This window comes from Castanea sativa, chromosome 3 (assembly GCF_040712315.1).
Source record: "Castanea sativa cultivar Marrone di Chiusa Pesio chromosome 3, ASM4071231v1".
Taxonomy (NCBI): Eukaryota; Viridiplantae; Streptophyta; class Magnoliopsida; order Fagales; family Fagaceae; genus Castanea; species Castanea sativa.
In genome coordinates this window covers 13,452,460-13,469,001 of record NC_134015.1, presented here as the reverse complement: position 1 = coordinate 13,469,001, position 16,542 = coordinate 13,452,460, and the positions used below count along the sequence as shown (strand labels likewise).

Below are 16,542 nucleotides of genomic sequence, written 5' to 3'. Positions count from 1 at the left end.
GAAGACCAATTTAGTGTGTGTATGTGTGTATATATGTTTATACAAGCACTCAAAATGGTTAATATGACAAAACAAAACTACATGAAGCAAGTTCATTATATTGATGTTGTGGTTGGAAGAAGCACCAATATTTTTACTAAACAAAAGAATAATAATGATAAAATTTTTTTAAAAATTGGCACAAAAAATAAACGCATTACGTGGGCCTGCGACTAGTAATATCAACAAGTTGAAGCATAACATTTATTGTTCCCACATTCCTATTGAGCCATACCTATGTATCATTTCAGTTCACTTCCGTCCATTTTTGTCCACTTAAGTTCATTCGTTCCACTTCGGTGGTGCTCTAGGAGGAAAGATTTTAGTAGGAAGAGGAATTTCTTTATTGACAATTATATCACATTCTCATCATAATGTTGGTAAGTTCTTAATAAAATTACATTTTTGTTATATTATTAAAGTCTAGTATTTTTTTTTAATATAAATGATAGATTTGCTTCGTCTTTAGGTTATTCAACACATATAGAGGATGAACCGTTTGTAAGGAGCACTAGAAACAAATTTCAATTATACATTACTTTACTTACAAAAATATATCACCTTATACAATGATTAGATGTGAAATAAAGTAGGTTTCCTCACCAAAAAAAAAAAAAAAAAATCTTACTAAATTTAAAACACTTTCAAATAAAATATATATATAGCTTAATTAATTTAGAAAATCTATTGTTTTACTTAACAAAAATACAAATTCTCAGAAAATGTCGCACATCGAATGGATCCGCGACTAGTAAGGAAAAATAATGTATGTTTTGGATCTCTGTCAATAATAAAAAATAATTGGACATTTCAACTCTGTATTTCCATAGCCAAATCATCTTGATGAAATCATTAACAATAAAAATCACACAAAATACCATAAACACAAGACATTAAAGAAAATGTATACATTAATATTACATCACATACATCATCATACCCAAAGTTATTCTATTGACCTACAAACCATTAAAATTTGAATACTGCAACCTTATAGGTTGAGTGCTACATGCATTACTGTCCAAATTTTGTAGAAGTCATTGTAATGACTGCAGGGTAGAATTTTCCACTTAATTTATATCATGATACCAATAGCAATACTTCTTCCACAACAATCTAAGGGTCAACAACTGGGAAGGAGCCTGTGGCTAAAAAGCTGTAGACAAACAAGTCCTCTAAATTCCCCTTAAGATAGGTATACTTCCTCAGCATACCCTCCTTGAGGAGCCCAGCTTTTTCTAGGACCCTTTGAGATGCTAGATTCTCTACAGCAACAAAAGATTGCAACCTTGCCAAATTAGGCAAGTCCTTGAACACTTGTGAGAGAGCAATCTTCACTGCCTTGGTAGTTATCCCCTGGCCCCAGTACTTTGTGGCTATACCATACCCTATATCAGCCCTACACCTGTCATCACCCGATCCGGGGAAAATGGAGACGAAGCCGATCGAACGGTCATCGATACATATGGATCGACGCCATCGTAGATGGGGTATGCAAACATCATTGATGAAAGTCAAAGCCTCTTCCTTCGATGTAAAAGTCTTCCATCGGAGGAAACGTGTAACTTGATCATCACCTGCCCATAACATGAAATCATCCACGTCTGTTAGCTTCAAGGGTCGGAGAGAAATTCTTGATAGATCAATGGCCATAACACTGACAGTGATGGCAGCAATGGTGCCACAGGGGTTTGTAACCAAAATGCTATTATTGTAAATTAGAACTTGGCTTCTTCTTCTTCTTTTTTGAAGGGAGAACTAGGCTTGGGTAGTTGGGTTACGCATTATTCAAGAGCATGGAAAGTATATTTTGGTTTATAATATTGATTATTGTTTGCTAAGATTCCATCACCAAAGAATATATTATTGGAACCAACCCCTCCAACCACCAACCCAAAAAAAAGTTTTAACTTCAATTCATTTAATTAATCTCTTTGATAAAGAGAACTCTCATTCAACTGTCAAAAAATAAACATCCAACTTCTAAGCATTCCAAACAAAAAGATAGGAAAGAGTTATTACACACTATTTTACTTGGTTTAATATATATAGGAAGCTGCACACATGCCATGAGTCTTCAGTCTTCAGTCTTTAGTCTAATGCCATGAAAATGTCAATAAAGTTATATATAGGATGGGTTGAAATTTCATCTATGTCCTTATCAAAGTCAGTTTATTCAAAAACTCAAAATATAAACATATTAATTACTACAATTGGATTATTTATTTATTTTGGAGTAATTAGTACTATGAGAGAAATTCTATTTTCATATAATAGTGGGTCTTATTAATAAAGTTCTTGATAGAATATATCATTCATTTGAAGTAATAATTTCAGAATACTAAATAATTTTCCCACTGAGTTGGACTCTCTTTGGTGCATGAAATTATGTTTTGGCCATGTTTGGCACCTATATTTGAGCAAGTGTATTCCCCAAAAGAATCAAAAAGAAGGCAAAATACTTGTTAGGTCCAAAATTGCTAAACGTTATGCAATACTATTCTATATGATAGACCATGCTCCACAATTACATGACATTTTCTCTTGGAAAGGTATATTTGAATTTCATATTCAATTTAGAATAGTCTACAGAAATAAATGGAAAATTAGAATGGCAACAAAATCAAATAGTAAAAAACACATTAATCATGCCTCTTGGATGACATAAAATTAGCATATAGCCACAAAAATTTTAAACTAGAATTTGGCAAGGGGCGAAGGCCCCCAATGCAACAAATAATGACGTAGGCTCTCCCACTAGGGGAGACTTTAGGACGGAACCCCTCCTATAAGTGCAATGGAGGTCACCAACCTAGGCCATGGGCCTTCTTGGTTACCCATACACCCCGTGTCCCCGTCCAGGTAAGTATGTTGTTAAATGCTGCTTACTTTTTTATTTGTACATCTTGCTTGTCTCTCTTATATTTCATGTTTAACCTATGTGGGATTCAAAGCTGATTGGGGAAGAGGTAAGTTGTTGTGGTTATCTATCGTATAAAAACTTGCAAAGAGTCTTATAGTTCAATTGGTTGGCATTTTCCAATGTTTCTATTCGCAAGTGTCTAGTTAAACTAAATTTTATTAATTGAAATGCATAAAAAAAAATCAATATATATATAAAAGTAGAGACCTCATGCGAGAGTGCATGAGGTTCTGCCATGTGGCGCTCTATATGAGTTCTTTACAATCCTCTTTATTATGAAATGATGTTTTCAAACTTCAAAAATTAAAACAATGCAGCTTTTATGTTTAGCACTTATTGCTTCATCAAAAATCAATTCACTTCTTCCTCTCTCCTAACTCTTCACTTCTTTCCATCAAAAAAAAAAAAAGACTATTCACCTCTTCCGGACCAAAAAAAAAAAAAAAACTTTCACTTCCCCGTTCAAATTTAAATGCACACTATGGATAAGCACCTGGCAAAGTGAGACCAAGCTTTGCAGTATTACACCTTTACAATAATATTATACTTTCCAAGTAATTTCTGTTGAGATCAAACCCATCTTAAATCTTTTAAATTTCATTCATTCTCTTTCTTAACTCTTCAGTTCTTTCTACGTCTCTTAAGTCTTAACTCTTCACTTCTTCTAGCAAAAACACAAACAAAAAACTCTTTCACTTCCCCTTTCAATTAAACGCACTCTATTGTACCTATTTCTTTTGAAAATTATATATTGATGGATCAACGATTCCTCTTTGAGTTCATGGACAAAAGTTCCTTTCTTAGTGTCTATAAATAAATAAATATTGCCAACTCTCTCTCTTTGTTTCTTTCTTTCAATTTTTTTTTCCCAAATTTTATTTGGGATACTAAGTTTGCGGTTTGCAATGTTTAATGGAAGATAGACTCAGGTAGATTGAAGCTTCAACTTTACCATGTTTTGGCCGGGGACTAAAGTAACTAAACACAAGGAGAAAATACCACCAGCCCCTAATTTATCAAATCCTTCTTCAGTATCTAAGAAGTACAAAATACTAATACTCAATTTGTTCATTCTTTGTTGTTGTTTGGTAATGGGTTTTTGATAATCGAACTAGATGGTGGTTTGTTTCTTTTCATTTAAACTGTTTACTGGTTGAGATTTCTACTGAGCCACGCTGTTTTTGTAATTTATGATTTGGCTTTTGGTGAGTGATTTAAATATGTTACATGAGGATGTGATTAAGAAAATTAGTTGAATTGGGTAATATTTAGACCCTAAGGCAAAGACAGGTTGAGTAACTAATTTGGTTTTGTTGGGCAGGTAGAAAGATCAATGAGGAAGAAACTTAATCAATAAATCAAGCTCCTCCAAGCCACATGTAGTCGGAGCACACATACATGTATCTATATGGATTGGGTCACATTCAAAGCGCCAATAGAGGCAAAACTTTTGTGGGATTCAAAGTGCAAAGAGCCCAAGAGTAATCATATATATTATTTTGAATCCATAGTATTTGATAAAATGCTTGACAGAAAATTTATAATTTTTATTTGGTTGTATGATGTAGCAGCCTATATAATTGACATAAGTGAAACAAATTAAATTAGCTACGGGTAAGAAAGAAGTTATTATTTTTAGGTGAATAATTTTCTTTTACCTATTGAGGGGTTAAGTATTATTTGGTAGCAAATTTTTAAAACAATCACCACAATCTACACATATTCTATGTCCTACTAAATGATAGAAACTCAATTGTTAAAAATAAGAACAAAGAAAGAAACAATAGAACCCCAAAGGTATAAATTAAGAACTGAGTGGGCAGAAAAAAATTATGTGGTGTCTCCATTATTTAAAGGTTAGCCTAGAATCTATATAAACTCAAAATGGTATTAAAAAATTGTTAAATATATTATACTGGTACACCTTTGTTAAAAAATTGTTTTATTATTTTTTTTATTTATAGAAAATAGAATTTCTATTCTAGCATAATCTAAGTGTATATGTATGTGAAGGTCCCTCCTGGAGACTTGAACCCCGACCCTTGCCTCCCACACCCCATAAGTACTTATACTTGTGGAATGAGCATCGCACCAAGGGTGTGCGGTGGTTAAAAAATTGTAAAATATGTTGAGTCATGTCTACCTCAACCATCATTGAAACTACTTGCTTTATTTATTTATTGGTCAAGTATCATGTACGATTGTTCGCAAGAGCCTTGATAATATCAAAGTGTGTTTGTTGCTTTGCCTAGACATGAATCACTATGCAACCTTAGCACTGCTATAGTTAAAATATTATTGAAGATGCTTCTTAGGGTCAATGCCTTAGTTAGACATTTCGTATGACAAGGGACAAGTTCAAGGAGTTTGATATGCATAATGTATGCTTGCAATTAATTGGTTTACGATCAACTGAAGATGCTTCATAGGGTCAATGCCTTAGTTAGACATTTCGTATGACAAGGGACAGGTTCAAGGAGTTTGATATGCATAATGTATGCTTGCAATTAATTGGTTTACAATCAACTGATGGTAGACAACAAAATATGCCTACATGCTCTGAAATTTCTACTATAATTGTAGGTGATTTTAGCAATGAAAATATCCACCATTTATGTTATAATATATGTACAAAAATTTCAAAAACCATTTTACATAAAAGCTTACAGCATTATCCGCGCAACGCGCGGGCAACCTTCTAGTTGTATTAATTGAAAGGCAGGCAGGCTCAATTATACTACCTTTAAGGCTTTAACACTATAGCCCCCATATGCTATGCTTCCCTACCTTGCTTGCTGCATTTTTTTTTTTAATTATTTGATAATACGATAGTTGTGACAGGGGGATTTCAACCATGGGCAACCAGTTGAGTTATAAAACTCTTGTTATTTGTTTTTCGTTTTAAAGTTGAAGGTTCAAACTTTTTAGATTTTCTTCTAATGTTTGTTCTCTGGCTTATGCATGTGTTTGCAGGTGAAATAATAATAATTTTTTATAACACTTGTAGCTTTTTTTTTGTTTGGTTTTGTGTTATAATTTTCTCATTATTGCAATTTAAGATTTATACATTTGTGAACAATTCCACGCATGGACATATGATTTCCACACTATTATATTATCGTCTTAATAAAATTACTTAGATTTTCTCCTAATGTTTGTTCTACGGCAACTTGTGCAACCATATATGCATCCTCTAGCCTCCATTTGTTATTGACAGTTGATCACTTGTGCGTTCCACTTCACATCAAGGCATCAAGCCCAAACAAAGTTATATTTGATCTTATCCTACCTACTTTTCTACTTAGAAAAACTTTCTTTCAATCTTTTGATTGGACTTTGAAGTTTAATTGATTTTTTTGAAAATGGACGGTTTTATTGAAAAAGTGCTGTTTCGAAATAGGAAACCAAACATGCACTCCATCTTTAATTAGGTGGTTCACAGAGAAATGTTTGTCGGTAAAATCTATGGGTTCTATTGATTGACTTTTCGACAGACATCGTCAATAATTTTGTTAAGGAATGTCTGTATTTTCTTTGTTTGTTTTCCCAAAGTTGACTGAAATCAATCTTTTTTTTTTTTAATTACAAATTAAATTTTGCATTATCCTTCTAAGATAATTAAAGACATCAATTTATTATTTTTCTTAAATAAAAAATTAATCATGATAGTTTATAATTTTTCTTCTACTTGCACTCATGTGAGATAAGAAAGCATTAACAAAATTCATTATCATATTTGAGTTGAATTCATTAAAATAATGACATATAATCAAAAGTTGGCAAGTGTCGTTACCATGATAGGTCCAGTGCAATGAACACTAGACCCAAGTTTTTCCCTTTATTATCACTAAATCGTCACTATTGGTGAATTTTCACTTTGTTTCTTTACATAAATTATAATATTAGTATTCTTGATAGAATCCTATGATTTGATCTGACTGTCCTACGTCTCTATTGCAGCGATTTCTAGTTTTTACGTATACGTAAGATTCCGATTCTTATAACCTTATCCATTAATGCACCCACATAAATATGCTCTTTTGTTGGTCCTGCTTCTCATTTCTAGGTGCATACCGCAATCTCTTACAGTAGTACTCCATGGTACAACGAGTATGTTTTTTTTTTTACAAAGATGAAGAATATATTTTTTATTTAAAAAAAAAAAAAGAGCTTAATTTATATATTTTACTAAATGATATTTTTACAAGGTTCTTTCAAGAGTGTAAAATTCAAAAATAGAATTCAATAATATCAAATTTAGTTACAAACATTTCGTAAGTTTTATTATTATTATTATTATTATTATTTTTTGTAGATCGCATTTCATGTGTTTAATTTGTTTCATATTAATAAATGAACTAAAAGTTGAATAAATCTCATGGAACAATTTTTTCCTGAGAGATGCTACATCCACAACATTTTTACAATATTTCCACAACAAATCATAAGTGGTTATTTGTTATTGGTTCAAATTTGAACTTAACACTAAGATTACTTTTTTGTCCTAACAATAACAACCAGTAACAATCTGTCACTTAAGATTTGTTGTGAAAATGTTGTGGACATATCATTTCTCATTTTTCCTTCGACCTTTTACTATAGAAAATAAAGATGAATTTTGATGTTTTTTTTCTTTTGGAGATAACAATTATAGCATGTATAGCACAAAATAATATAATAATTATATATTAGTTTGTATAATTTTATTCAATTTGTTATTATTTTAATTAGAGAGGTGCTACGTCCATAACATTTTTACAACAAATCATAGGTGGTTAGTTGTTATTGGTTCAAATTTGAACATAACACTAAGATTACTTTTTTGCCCCAACAATAACAACCAGTAACATCCTGCCACTTAGGATTTGTTGTAAAAATATTGTGGACATATCATTTCTCTTTTAATTAATAATAATAACTATACGATGCTTAAATTTTTATGTTTGCTACTTCTACTCAGAGTCATTGATATCAATACAATTAAAATGATAACATCAATTACTATAAAACAATATAGAAATACAAATGAGTCACAGAAAAATTTCAACAAATTATTGTGAAAATACATTAACATTTAAATGTCCAAAATATTTAAGACTGAAAGTGGGCAGGGGCCGAAGCCCCCATAGCAACAAATAATGACGTAGGCTCTTCCACTTGGGAAGACCTTAGGTTAGCACCCCTCCTTTATGTGCAATGGAGGTCACTAACCCAGGACATGATCCTTAATGATCAAACATAGACCCCGTCCAGGTAAGTATGTTTTTAACTATGAATAGTGCTCCATATTTATACCCCCTTGCGCCTGTCTCTTCACTTATGTTAGTTCGATGTGGGAACTTCAGGCTAATCGCAAGTGTCTATTTAACTAAATTGTATTAATTGAAAGGCTAGGCAGGCACAATTATACCAACTTTAACACCATAGCCCCCATATGCTATGCTTCCCCTGCCCTGCTTGCTGCATTTTTTTTCTTAATTATTCGATAATTCGATAGTTGGGTTGTGGAGATATTTGAACCATATATTGATATTTCCTTTGAAAATATAAGATATCAATCAGTTGAATTATAAAACTCTTGTCAACTGCTTGTCATATTAAAGTTGAAGGTTCAAATCATCTATATCTATATACTATTTAAAAACTAAAACTTAGCATTTATTGTTGCTGCTCCCTTTAAGCCACAATAGCATAGCATTTTGGTTCAATTTGATCCATCTAGTCCACTTTGGTTCATTCGGTTCATTTTGATCCACCTCGGTCTATTTGGTCCGTGTCGGTCCACTTTGGTCCATTTTGGTTTGTAGGTTGCCTTTTTCGTTTTTTGCTCAAAATTTCATTTTTCTCCTTAATTTTTTAGTTAAAAAGTATGTATTTTTTTTATTTTGGGCCAAAATCTTTAATTTTGGGTTAAAAAATACAAACAAAATAGACATTAAAAATTAAAAATAGGCCCTAAAAAGCCAATAAAAATAATAAACATTCAAAAGTTTATCTTAAAATTCAGGTTTCAATGATATAGATATTATAGTTATATTTGAAAAAAAAAATGCTACAATTCTAAACTTATATTTTAAACTTGCTAGAAATTTCTATTTTTGGGGTTTCTTTGAAAGGGAATTCATTGTAATTTTTAGAAGTCTAAACGTTAAATTTTAACTTTTTTTATACTATAAAATAATTTACTATATACTATTTTTTTTTTTTTTTTTTTTTAAACTCTGGGGTCTCATAGTAGTTGAATCCCTTACTATGCCTATGCCTTCATACACAAAATCAAGGACCCAAAAGGAAGGAGAGAGGGAGTAAATTTTGATGGGGATGGGATATTTTAATCATAACAAATATATTAATAACATCAATAGGCCACTGTTGAAAGCTTGAAATACTATTTATCCACGCCTAGCACTTTTTATATATACACACACTAGTCTCATCACATATGCTTTGTGTGCGCAATGAGGGCTTTTTTTTTTTTTTTTTTTTCTAGTGTATTTGGTCTTGAGGGAAATATCAAAGTGGATTGAAATTTTTTTAAAATTTTTTTTTTTGGATAAGTTTATTTTGAAGACATAGATTAGTTTATTTTGTATTAATTGAAAGGTAGGCAAGCTCAATTATACTACCTTTAACACTATAGCCCCCATATGCTATGCTTCCCCTGCCCTGCTTGCCACATCTTTTTTTTTTTAATTATTTGATAATTCGATAGTTGTGATGGGGGGATTTCAACCATGGGCAACCAGGTGAGTTATAAAACTTTTTTTACCTGTTTTCCATGTTAAAGTTGAAGGTTCAAATCAGCTATATATATATATTATCTAAAAGTTGATACCTAGTATTTCTTGTTATCACTCTCTCTTTGAGTCACATAAGCATAGGATTTCAGTTCAATTCGATCCATTCAGTCCACTTCGGTTCATTCGGTCCACTTTGGTTCATTAGGTTTATTTCAGTCTACTTTGGTCTATTCGGGTCTATCTCGCTCCACTTTAATTTGTTTGGTCTATTCAGTCCACTTTGATCTACTTCGGTCCATTTTGGTTTATAGGTTGCCTTTTCTTTTTTTGCTCAAAATTTCATTTTTCCTTTTTACTTTTTTTGAGTTAAAAAACATGACATTTTAATTTATTTATGGGCCATAAAAAAAGCAATAAAATTGCTAAAACATTCAAAAGTTTATCTTAAAATTCATGTTTCACTGATATAGGCATTATACATATATTTAAAATACACACACTAGTCTTTGATGCGCGTGCTCAGAGACTCTTCTATTTTTTTGGAAAAAAGTTAATAATTTGCATCCATTATAATTTGGAATTACTACATTTTCTAATCACAAAATACCTAGAGGTGTGATGAGCATTATGTGTTTGCAGGTGAAACAATTTTTCATCACACATGTAGTTTTTTTTTTTGGTTTTGTGTTATAATTTTCTCATTCTTACAATTTGAGATTTATACGTTTGTGAACAAATCCACAGATGGACTAATGATTTCTACTATTGATTTATAAGTTTGATAAAATTACTTAGGTTTTCTTGTAATGTTTGTTCCCCGGCAACTTGTGCAACCATGCAACCTCTAGCCTCCACTCCATTTGTTATTGACAGTTGATCACTTGTGCGTTCCACTTCACATCAAGGCATCAAGCCCAAAACAAATTTATATTTGATCTTATCCTACCTACTTTTCTGCTTAGAAAAACTTTCTTTCAATCTTTTGATTGGATTTTGAAGTTTAATTGATCCTTCTGAAATTGGACGGTTTTATTGAAAAAGTAATGTTTCAAAATAGGATACCAAACATGCACTCCATCTTTAGGTGGTTGATAGAGAGATGTTTGTCGATAAAATCTATGGGTTCTATTGATTGGCTTTACGATAGACATCGTCAATTATTTTGTTAAGGAATGTCTATATTTTCTTTGTTTGTTTTCCTAAAGTTGATTGAAATCAATCTTTTTATTTAATTACAAATTAAATTTTGTATTATCCTTCTAAGATAATTAAAGACATCAATTTATTATTTTTTATAAATAAAAAACTAATCATGATATTTTATATTTTTTCTTCTATTTGCACTCATATGAGATAAGAAAGCATTAACAAAATTCATTATCATATTTGAGTTGGGTTGATAACATATGACCAAAAGTTGGCAAGTCTCGTTATCGTGATAAGTCCAATGCAATGAAAACTGGACCCAAGATTTCCCTTTATTATCACTATATCATCACTGTTGGTGAATTTTCACTTTCTTTCTTGACATAAATTATAAATTATAATATTAGTATTCTTGATAAAATCCTATGATTTGATCTGACTATCCTACGTAAGATTCCGGGTTTTATTTTTTATAACCTTATCCACAAATATGCACCCACATAAATATGCTCTTTTGTTGGTCCCTGCTTCTCATTTCTAGTTACATTACATTAGTACTCCATGGGACAACGAGTATATTTTTTTTGACAAAGATGAAGAATATATTTTTCATTAAAAAAAATAAGAGCTTAATATATATATATATATATTTTACAAAGTGATATTTTTACAAGGTTCTTTCAAGATTCAAAAATATAATATCAAATTTAGTTACAAACATTTCGTTAAGTTTTTTTTTTTTTTAGATCGCATTTCATGTGTTTAATTTGTCAGTCACTTTCATACTAATAAATGAACTAAAAGTGGAATAAATCTCATCATGGAACAAATATTTCCATCGACCTTTTACTATAGAAAATAAAGATGAATTTTGAAGTTTTTTTTTTTCTTTTGGAGATAACAATTATAGCGTGTATAGCACAAAATAATATAATAATTATATATTAGTTTGTATAATTTTATTTAATTTGTTATCATTTTAATTAATAATAATAACTATACGATGCTTAAATTTTTATGTTTGCTACTTCTACTCAGAGTCATTGATATCAGTATAATTAAAATTAATTCCTTATATATTAATAACATCAATTACCATAAAACAATATAGAAATACAAATGAGTCACAGAAAAATTTCAACAAATTATTGTGAAAATACATTAATATTTAAACGTCCAAAAATATTAAGACTGAAATTGGGCAGGGGCCGAAGCCCCCATAGCAACAAATAATGACGTAGGCTCTTCCACTTGGGAAGCCCTTAGGTTAGCACCCCTCCTTTATGTGCAATGGAGGTCACTAACCTAGGACATGATCCTTAATGATCAAACATAGACCCCGTCCAGGTAAGTATGTTTTTCACTTTGACTAGTGCTACATATTTATACCCCCTTGCGCCTGTCTCTTCATTTATGTTAGTTCGATGTGGGAACTTGAACTTCAGGCTAATTAATCGCAAGTGTCTAGTTAACTAAATTGTATTAATTGAAAGGCTAGGCAGGCACAATTATACTACCTTTAACACCATAGCCCCCATAGGCTATGCTTCCCCTGCCCTGCCTACTGCATTTTTTAATTATTCGATAATTCGATGGTTGGGTTGTGGAGAGATTTAAATCATAGATATCTCTCTTGAAAATATAAGATATCAATCAGTTGAATTATAAAACTCTTGTCATTTGCTTGTCGTTAAAGTTAAAGGTTCAAATCATCTATATCTATATACTATCTAAAAACTAAAACTTAGCATTTATTGTTGTTGTTCCCTTTAAGCCACAATAGCATAGCATTTTGGTTCAATTTGATCCATTCAGTCCACTTTGGTTCATTCCATTCATTTTGATCCACCTCGGTCTATTTGGTCCGTGTCGGTCCACTTTGGTCCATTTTGGTTTATAGGTTGCCTATTTCCTTTTTTGCTCAAAATTTCACTTTGGTCCATTTTGGTTTAAGCCACAATAGCATAGCATTTTGGTTCAATTTGATCCATTCAGTCCACTTTGGTTCATTCGATTCATTTTGATCCACCTCTGTCTATTTGGTCCGTGTCAGTCCACTTTGGTCCATTTTGGTTTGTAGGTTGCCTATTTCGATTTTTGCTCAAAATTTCACTTTTCCCCTTAATTTACGAGTTAAAAAGTTTTTTTTTTTTTTTTGGCCAAAATATTTAGTTTTGGGTTAAAAAATACAAACAAAATAGACATTAAAAATTAGAGATAGGCCCTAAAAAGCCAATAAAAATAATAAACATTCAAAAGTTTATCTTAAAATTTAGGTTTCAATGAAATAGACATTATACTTATATTTGAAAAAAAAAATTTGTTTCAATTCTAAACTTACATTTTAAACTTGCTAGTAATTTCTATTTTTGGGGTTTCTTTGAAAGGGAATTCATTGTAATTTTTAGAAGTCTAAACGTTAAATTTTAATTTTTTTAATACAATAAAATAATTTACTATATATTATTTAAAAAAAAACTCTGGGGTCTCATAGTAGTTGAATCCCTTACTATGCCTATGCCTTCATACTCAAATTCAAGGACCCAAAAGGAAGGAGGGAGGGAGGAAGAACACCCATTAAATTTTGATGGCGATAGGATATTTTAATCATAACAAATAAATTAATAACATCAATAGGCCACTGTTGAAAACTTGAAATACTATTTATCCACACCTAGCACTTTATATATATATAGACACACACTAGTCTCATCACATGTGCTTTGTGCATGTGATGGTGGATCCAACCACTTTCGCCGGGGGGTCCGCTGTAAGGTCACCCAGAGTGAAAGTTCGATCCATTAGGTTCATTTTGGACAGCCTTTAAGAGATAGGGGGTGCCACAAGCCTAGTTTTACTCTTGAGTCTTGAACCCAATCTGATACTTACTATAAATGGAAAATCAATAACCTTGTTGAGATTGATTTTGATCTACAGTTCCTTCTCTTTTTCTATCCGTTGTGATGGAACCCTAAGAAAGAAACATTTGAATCTGAATCGAAATGAGATGCAGTACCTTAACGCAACAATTTTGGATGGAGGGGATTTGGTAGTTGAAAAATCAATTTTTGATTTTAACCATTAGAAAAAAATAAAAAGTAAGGTTGTTATACTTTAGACTTGAGGTTGAGGTTGCTAGATCAGATCAAGGAATAACTTTATGTCAAAGAAAATATGTTCTTGAGGTGTTGAATGATGCAGGACTCCTAGGTTGCAAGCTAGCTAAGACACCAATGGAACAAAACATCAAGTTAAGTTGAGCAAGTATGAAGGGGAAGAGCTCAAGGATCCAAGTATGTATAAAAGAATGATTGGAAGGCTGTTATAATTTACTATTACTAGGCCAGACATCACCTATGTTGTTCATAGGTTAAGTCAGTAAATGGCTAAGCCAAGAAAGCCTCACCTAGATACCGTGTATAGAGTTTTGCAATACTTGAAGAATGAACCAGGAAAAGGCATATTGTTTTTATCAAAGTCAGAAATTCATGTCAAAGGGTTTGCTGATTTAGATTGGGCTTCATGTCTTGACACAAGGAGATCGGTGACAGGTTATAATGTGCTCATTGGAGACTCTCTAGTTTCACGGAAATCAAAAAAATAGTGCATAATGTCTAGATCCTCTGTAGAAGCAGAATATAGAGCTATGGCTGTGGCCACTTGTGAGATAGTTTAGATATTGTATTTTCTTAAGAATATTGGGATTGAACATAATAGGGAAGCTTTGTTGTTTTGTGATAGTCAAGCTGCCCTGCATATTGGCTCAAATCTAGTATTTCATGAAAGGACCAAATACATTGAGATTGATTGTCATGTAGCGAGGGATGAGGTGCTAGAGAAGGTCATCAAGTTAATCCATGTGAGAACACATTGTCAACTTGCTGATTTGCTAACCAAGGCACTAGGAATAAATCAATTCCTCAATCTGATTTGCAAGATGGGAATGGTTAATATACATTCTGCAGTTTCCCTTGAGGGGGAGTGTCAGAGGAAAGAGAAGAAACGTGAGAAGCATGAAGAGCAAGGATCAAAGCAGAGCTTGACAGAAACAAGAACACGTGAATCTGCAGAATTGAAAACAGAGGAAAACGGCAGTAGCTTGAGAAGATAAACCACATGTAGTTTAGTATCTATTTGTTAGTATGTTTAGTTGTAACACGTGAGATAGTTGGTAAGGTTTCTGTTCACACATGTAGAGATTAGTTAGTTTTGTATAGTATATAAGTTGTACAGCTCGTTTCCTAATGAGATAGAGAAGCATTTTCAAATTCTCTGATAGAAGGTTTAAAACACTTAGACCCCAACAATTGTTAGAGCATTAACTATACACTTCCAGCATTCATTTTCATCCTCGCTGTCCTTTTCAGGTAGTTTATTTGAGTGCCTATTTGTTCTGGAAATTTAATTTTGGTTTCCTTTCTTCCAATTCGTATGAATTAAAGGTTTTTAAGTCGATGATTTTGTAAGAAAGAATCTGTGGGAATTAAGACCAAGGCAGGGCAAGCCACTAGTATGAATTAGATGATGAAAACCCACTTACAAACATTAAAATCAACTGAAAAGCAGTATCTTATTTAACTCCTAACAGCAAAATGAGGAGCACAATAATAACCCAAAAAGTATAAATCTAATTCCAAACAACAAAACAGAGCTGTCAAAGACTTTATGAAAAGGAGAAGCAAAAAAAGTACGGATTTGAAAATCAAGCAAACAAAATGGAAGTTAATAACGGAAAAATATAGTATATGCCACATCAGGGTTTTTTTTTTTTTTTTTTTTTTTGAGATTGATCTTAACGGGTTTGTACTCTTGGTATGGTTCAGCCTAACTTTTAATGACTACTAGTCTGTGGCCAATACTCAAAGTTCAAATCACAAGCATATCTTGATTTTTAGTTCTTAAAGAGATTATGATGGTTACTTAATCAACAAATAAAGCCTAGGTAATTGTAAGTTGTAACATCTTCATATCTAATGGTGGTTGCTTGTCTCACTTTGCACTATTCCATGCCATAAAACATTTATGCCAGAGAAAAAATACAAAAGCAGAAATATTGGCTTAGGAACTTGATAAATAGCAAAGTATGTAACTCTATATCAACTAGAGTAGTAGATGACTAACAAGTATAGGTTTGAGCTATGTGGGCTTCTTGATTTCTTCTTAAAAAATATATATTGAAAACTAAAAATTATAAACGGATGACTGATCAGTAAAGTTGTATTTAAAAAATCAACCAGTTTGCTTTTCATATGAGATAGACTACTAGAGAAATTCAACTAACAAATCCAATACTCAAAATTATCGAGATATGCAGAAGAGTACATACTTTCATGTGACAGAAATACTTCAAACTCTATGACAAGAAATAAGCATACAATATTACTTATTAATTGATAACAAGCAAGTATCTGACCCTACAACTTAAAAACTTTGAGAAATAACAAAAACATTTTGAAGCTTTGAAGGCCCCTCTTTCTTCCAATAAGCCACTGCTTTTATTTTCTGACAATAAATGAGGGAAAGAGGACTCGAAGCCCTCTATAAAGAGAATTGGACAATACCGTTGACCTTGTGAATTTAAGGTTTAGCATAGTGTACTCACTTTAGAATAAAGAATTTGTGGGAATGAATCAAAATGTTAATGGATGTCCTTAGGGCATTCATTAGCATTTCCCTTATTAATAAATCATAATA

At 31.8% G+C, this 16,542-nt stretch overlaps 1 protein-coding gene and 3 non-coding genes across 4 annotated transcripts; all 4 read right to left on the bottom strand.

Moving 5' to 3' along the window:
• Nucleotides 1-887: 887 nt before the first annotated feature.
• On the bottom strand, nt 888-1,833 carry LOC142626763 (uncharacterized). The gene has a single exon (XM_075800463.1). The coding sequence runs from the start codon at nt 1,690-1,692 to the stop codon at nt 1,156-1,158; it is 537 nt and encodes a 178-aa protein (XP_075656578.1). The 5' UTR covers nt 1,693-1,833; the 3' UTR covers nt 888-1,155.
• A 915-nt stretch (nt 1,834-2,748) lies between these two features.
• LOC142630112 (U1 spliceosomal RNA) lies at nt 2,749-2,909 on the bottom strand. Its single transcript, XR_012843225.1, has one exon. It is a non-coding gene; the product is annotated as a U1 spliceosomal RNA (small nuclear RNA).
• A 5,161-nt stretch (nt 2,910-8,070) lies between these two features.
• Nucleotides 8,071-8,223, bottom strand: LOC142630106 (U1 spliceosomal RNA). Its single transcript, XR_012843221.1, has one exon. It is a non-coding gene; the product is annotated as a U1 spliceosomal RNA (small nuclear RNA).
• Nucleotides 8,224-12,050: 3,827 nt separating this feature from the next.
• Nucleotides 12,051-12,203, bottom strand: LOC142630109 (U1 spliceosomal RNA). The gene has a single exon (XR_012843223.1). It is a non-coding gene; the product is annotated as a U1 spliceosomal RNA (small nuclear RNA).
• Nucleotides 12,204-16,542: the final 4,339 nt, after the last annotated feature.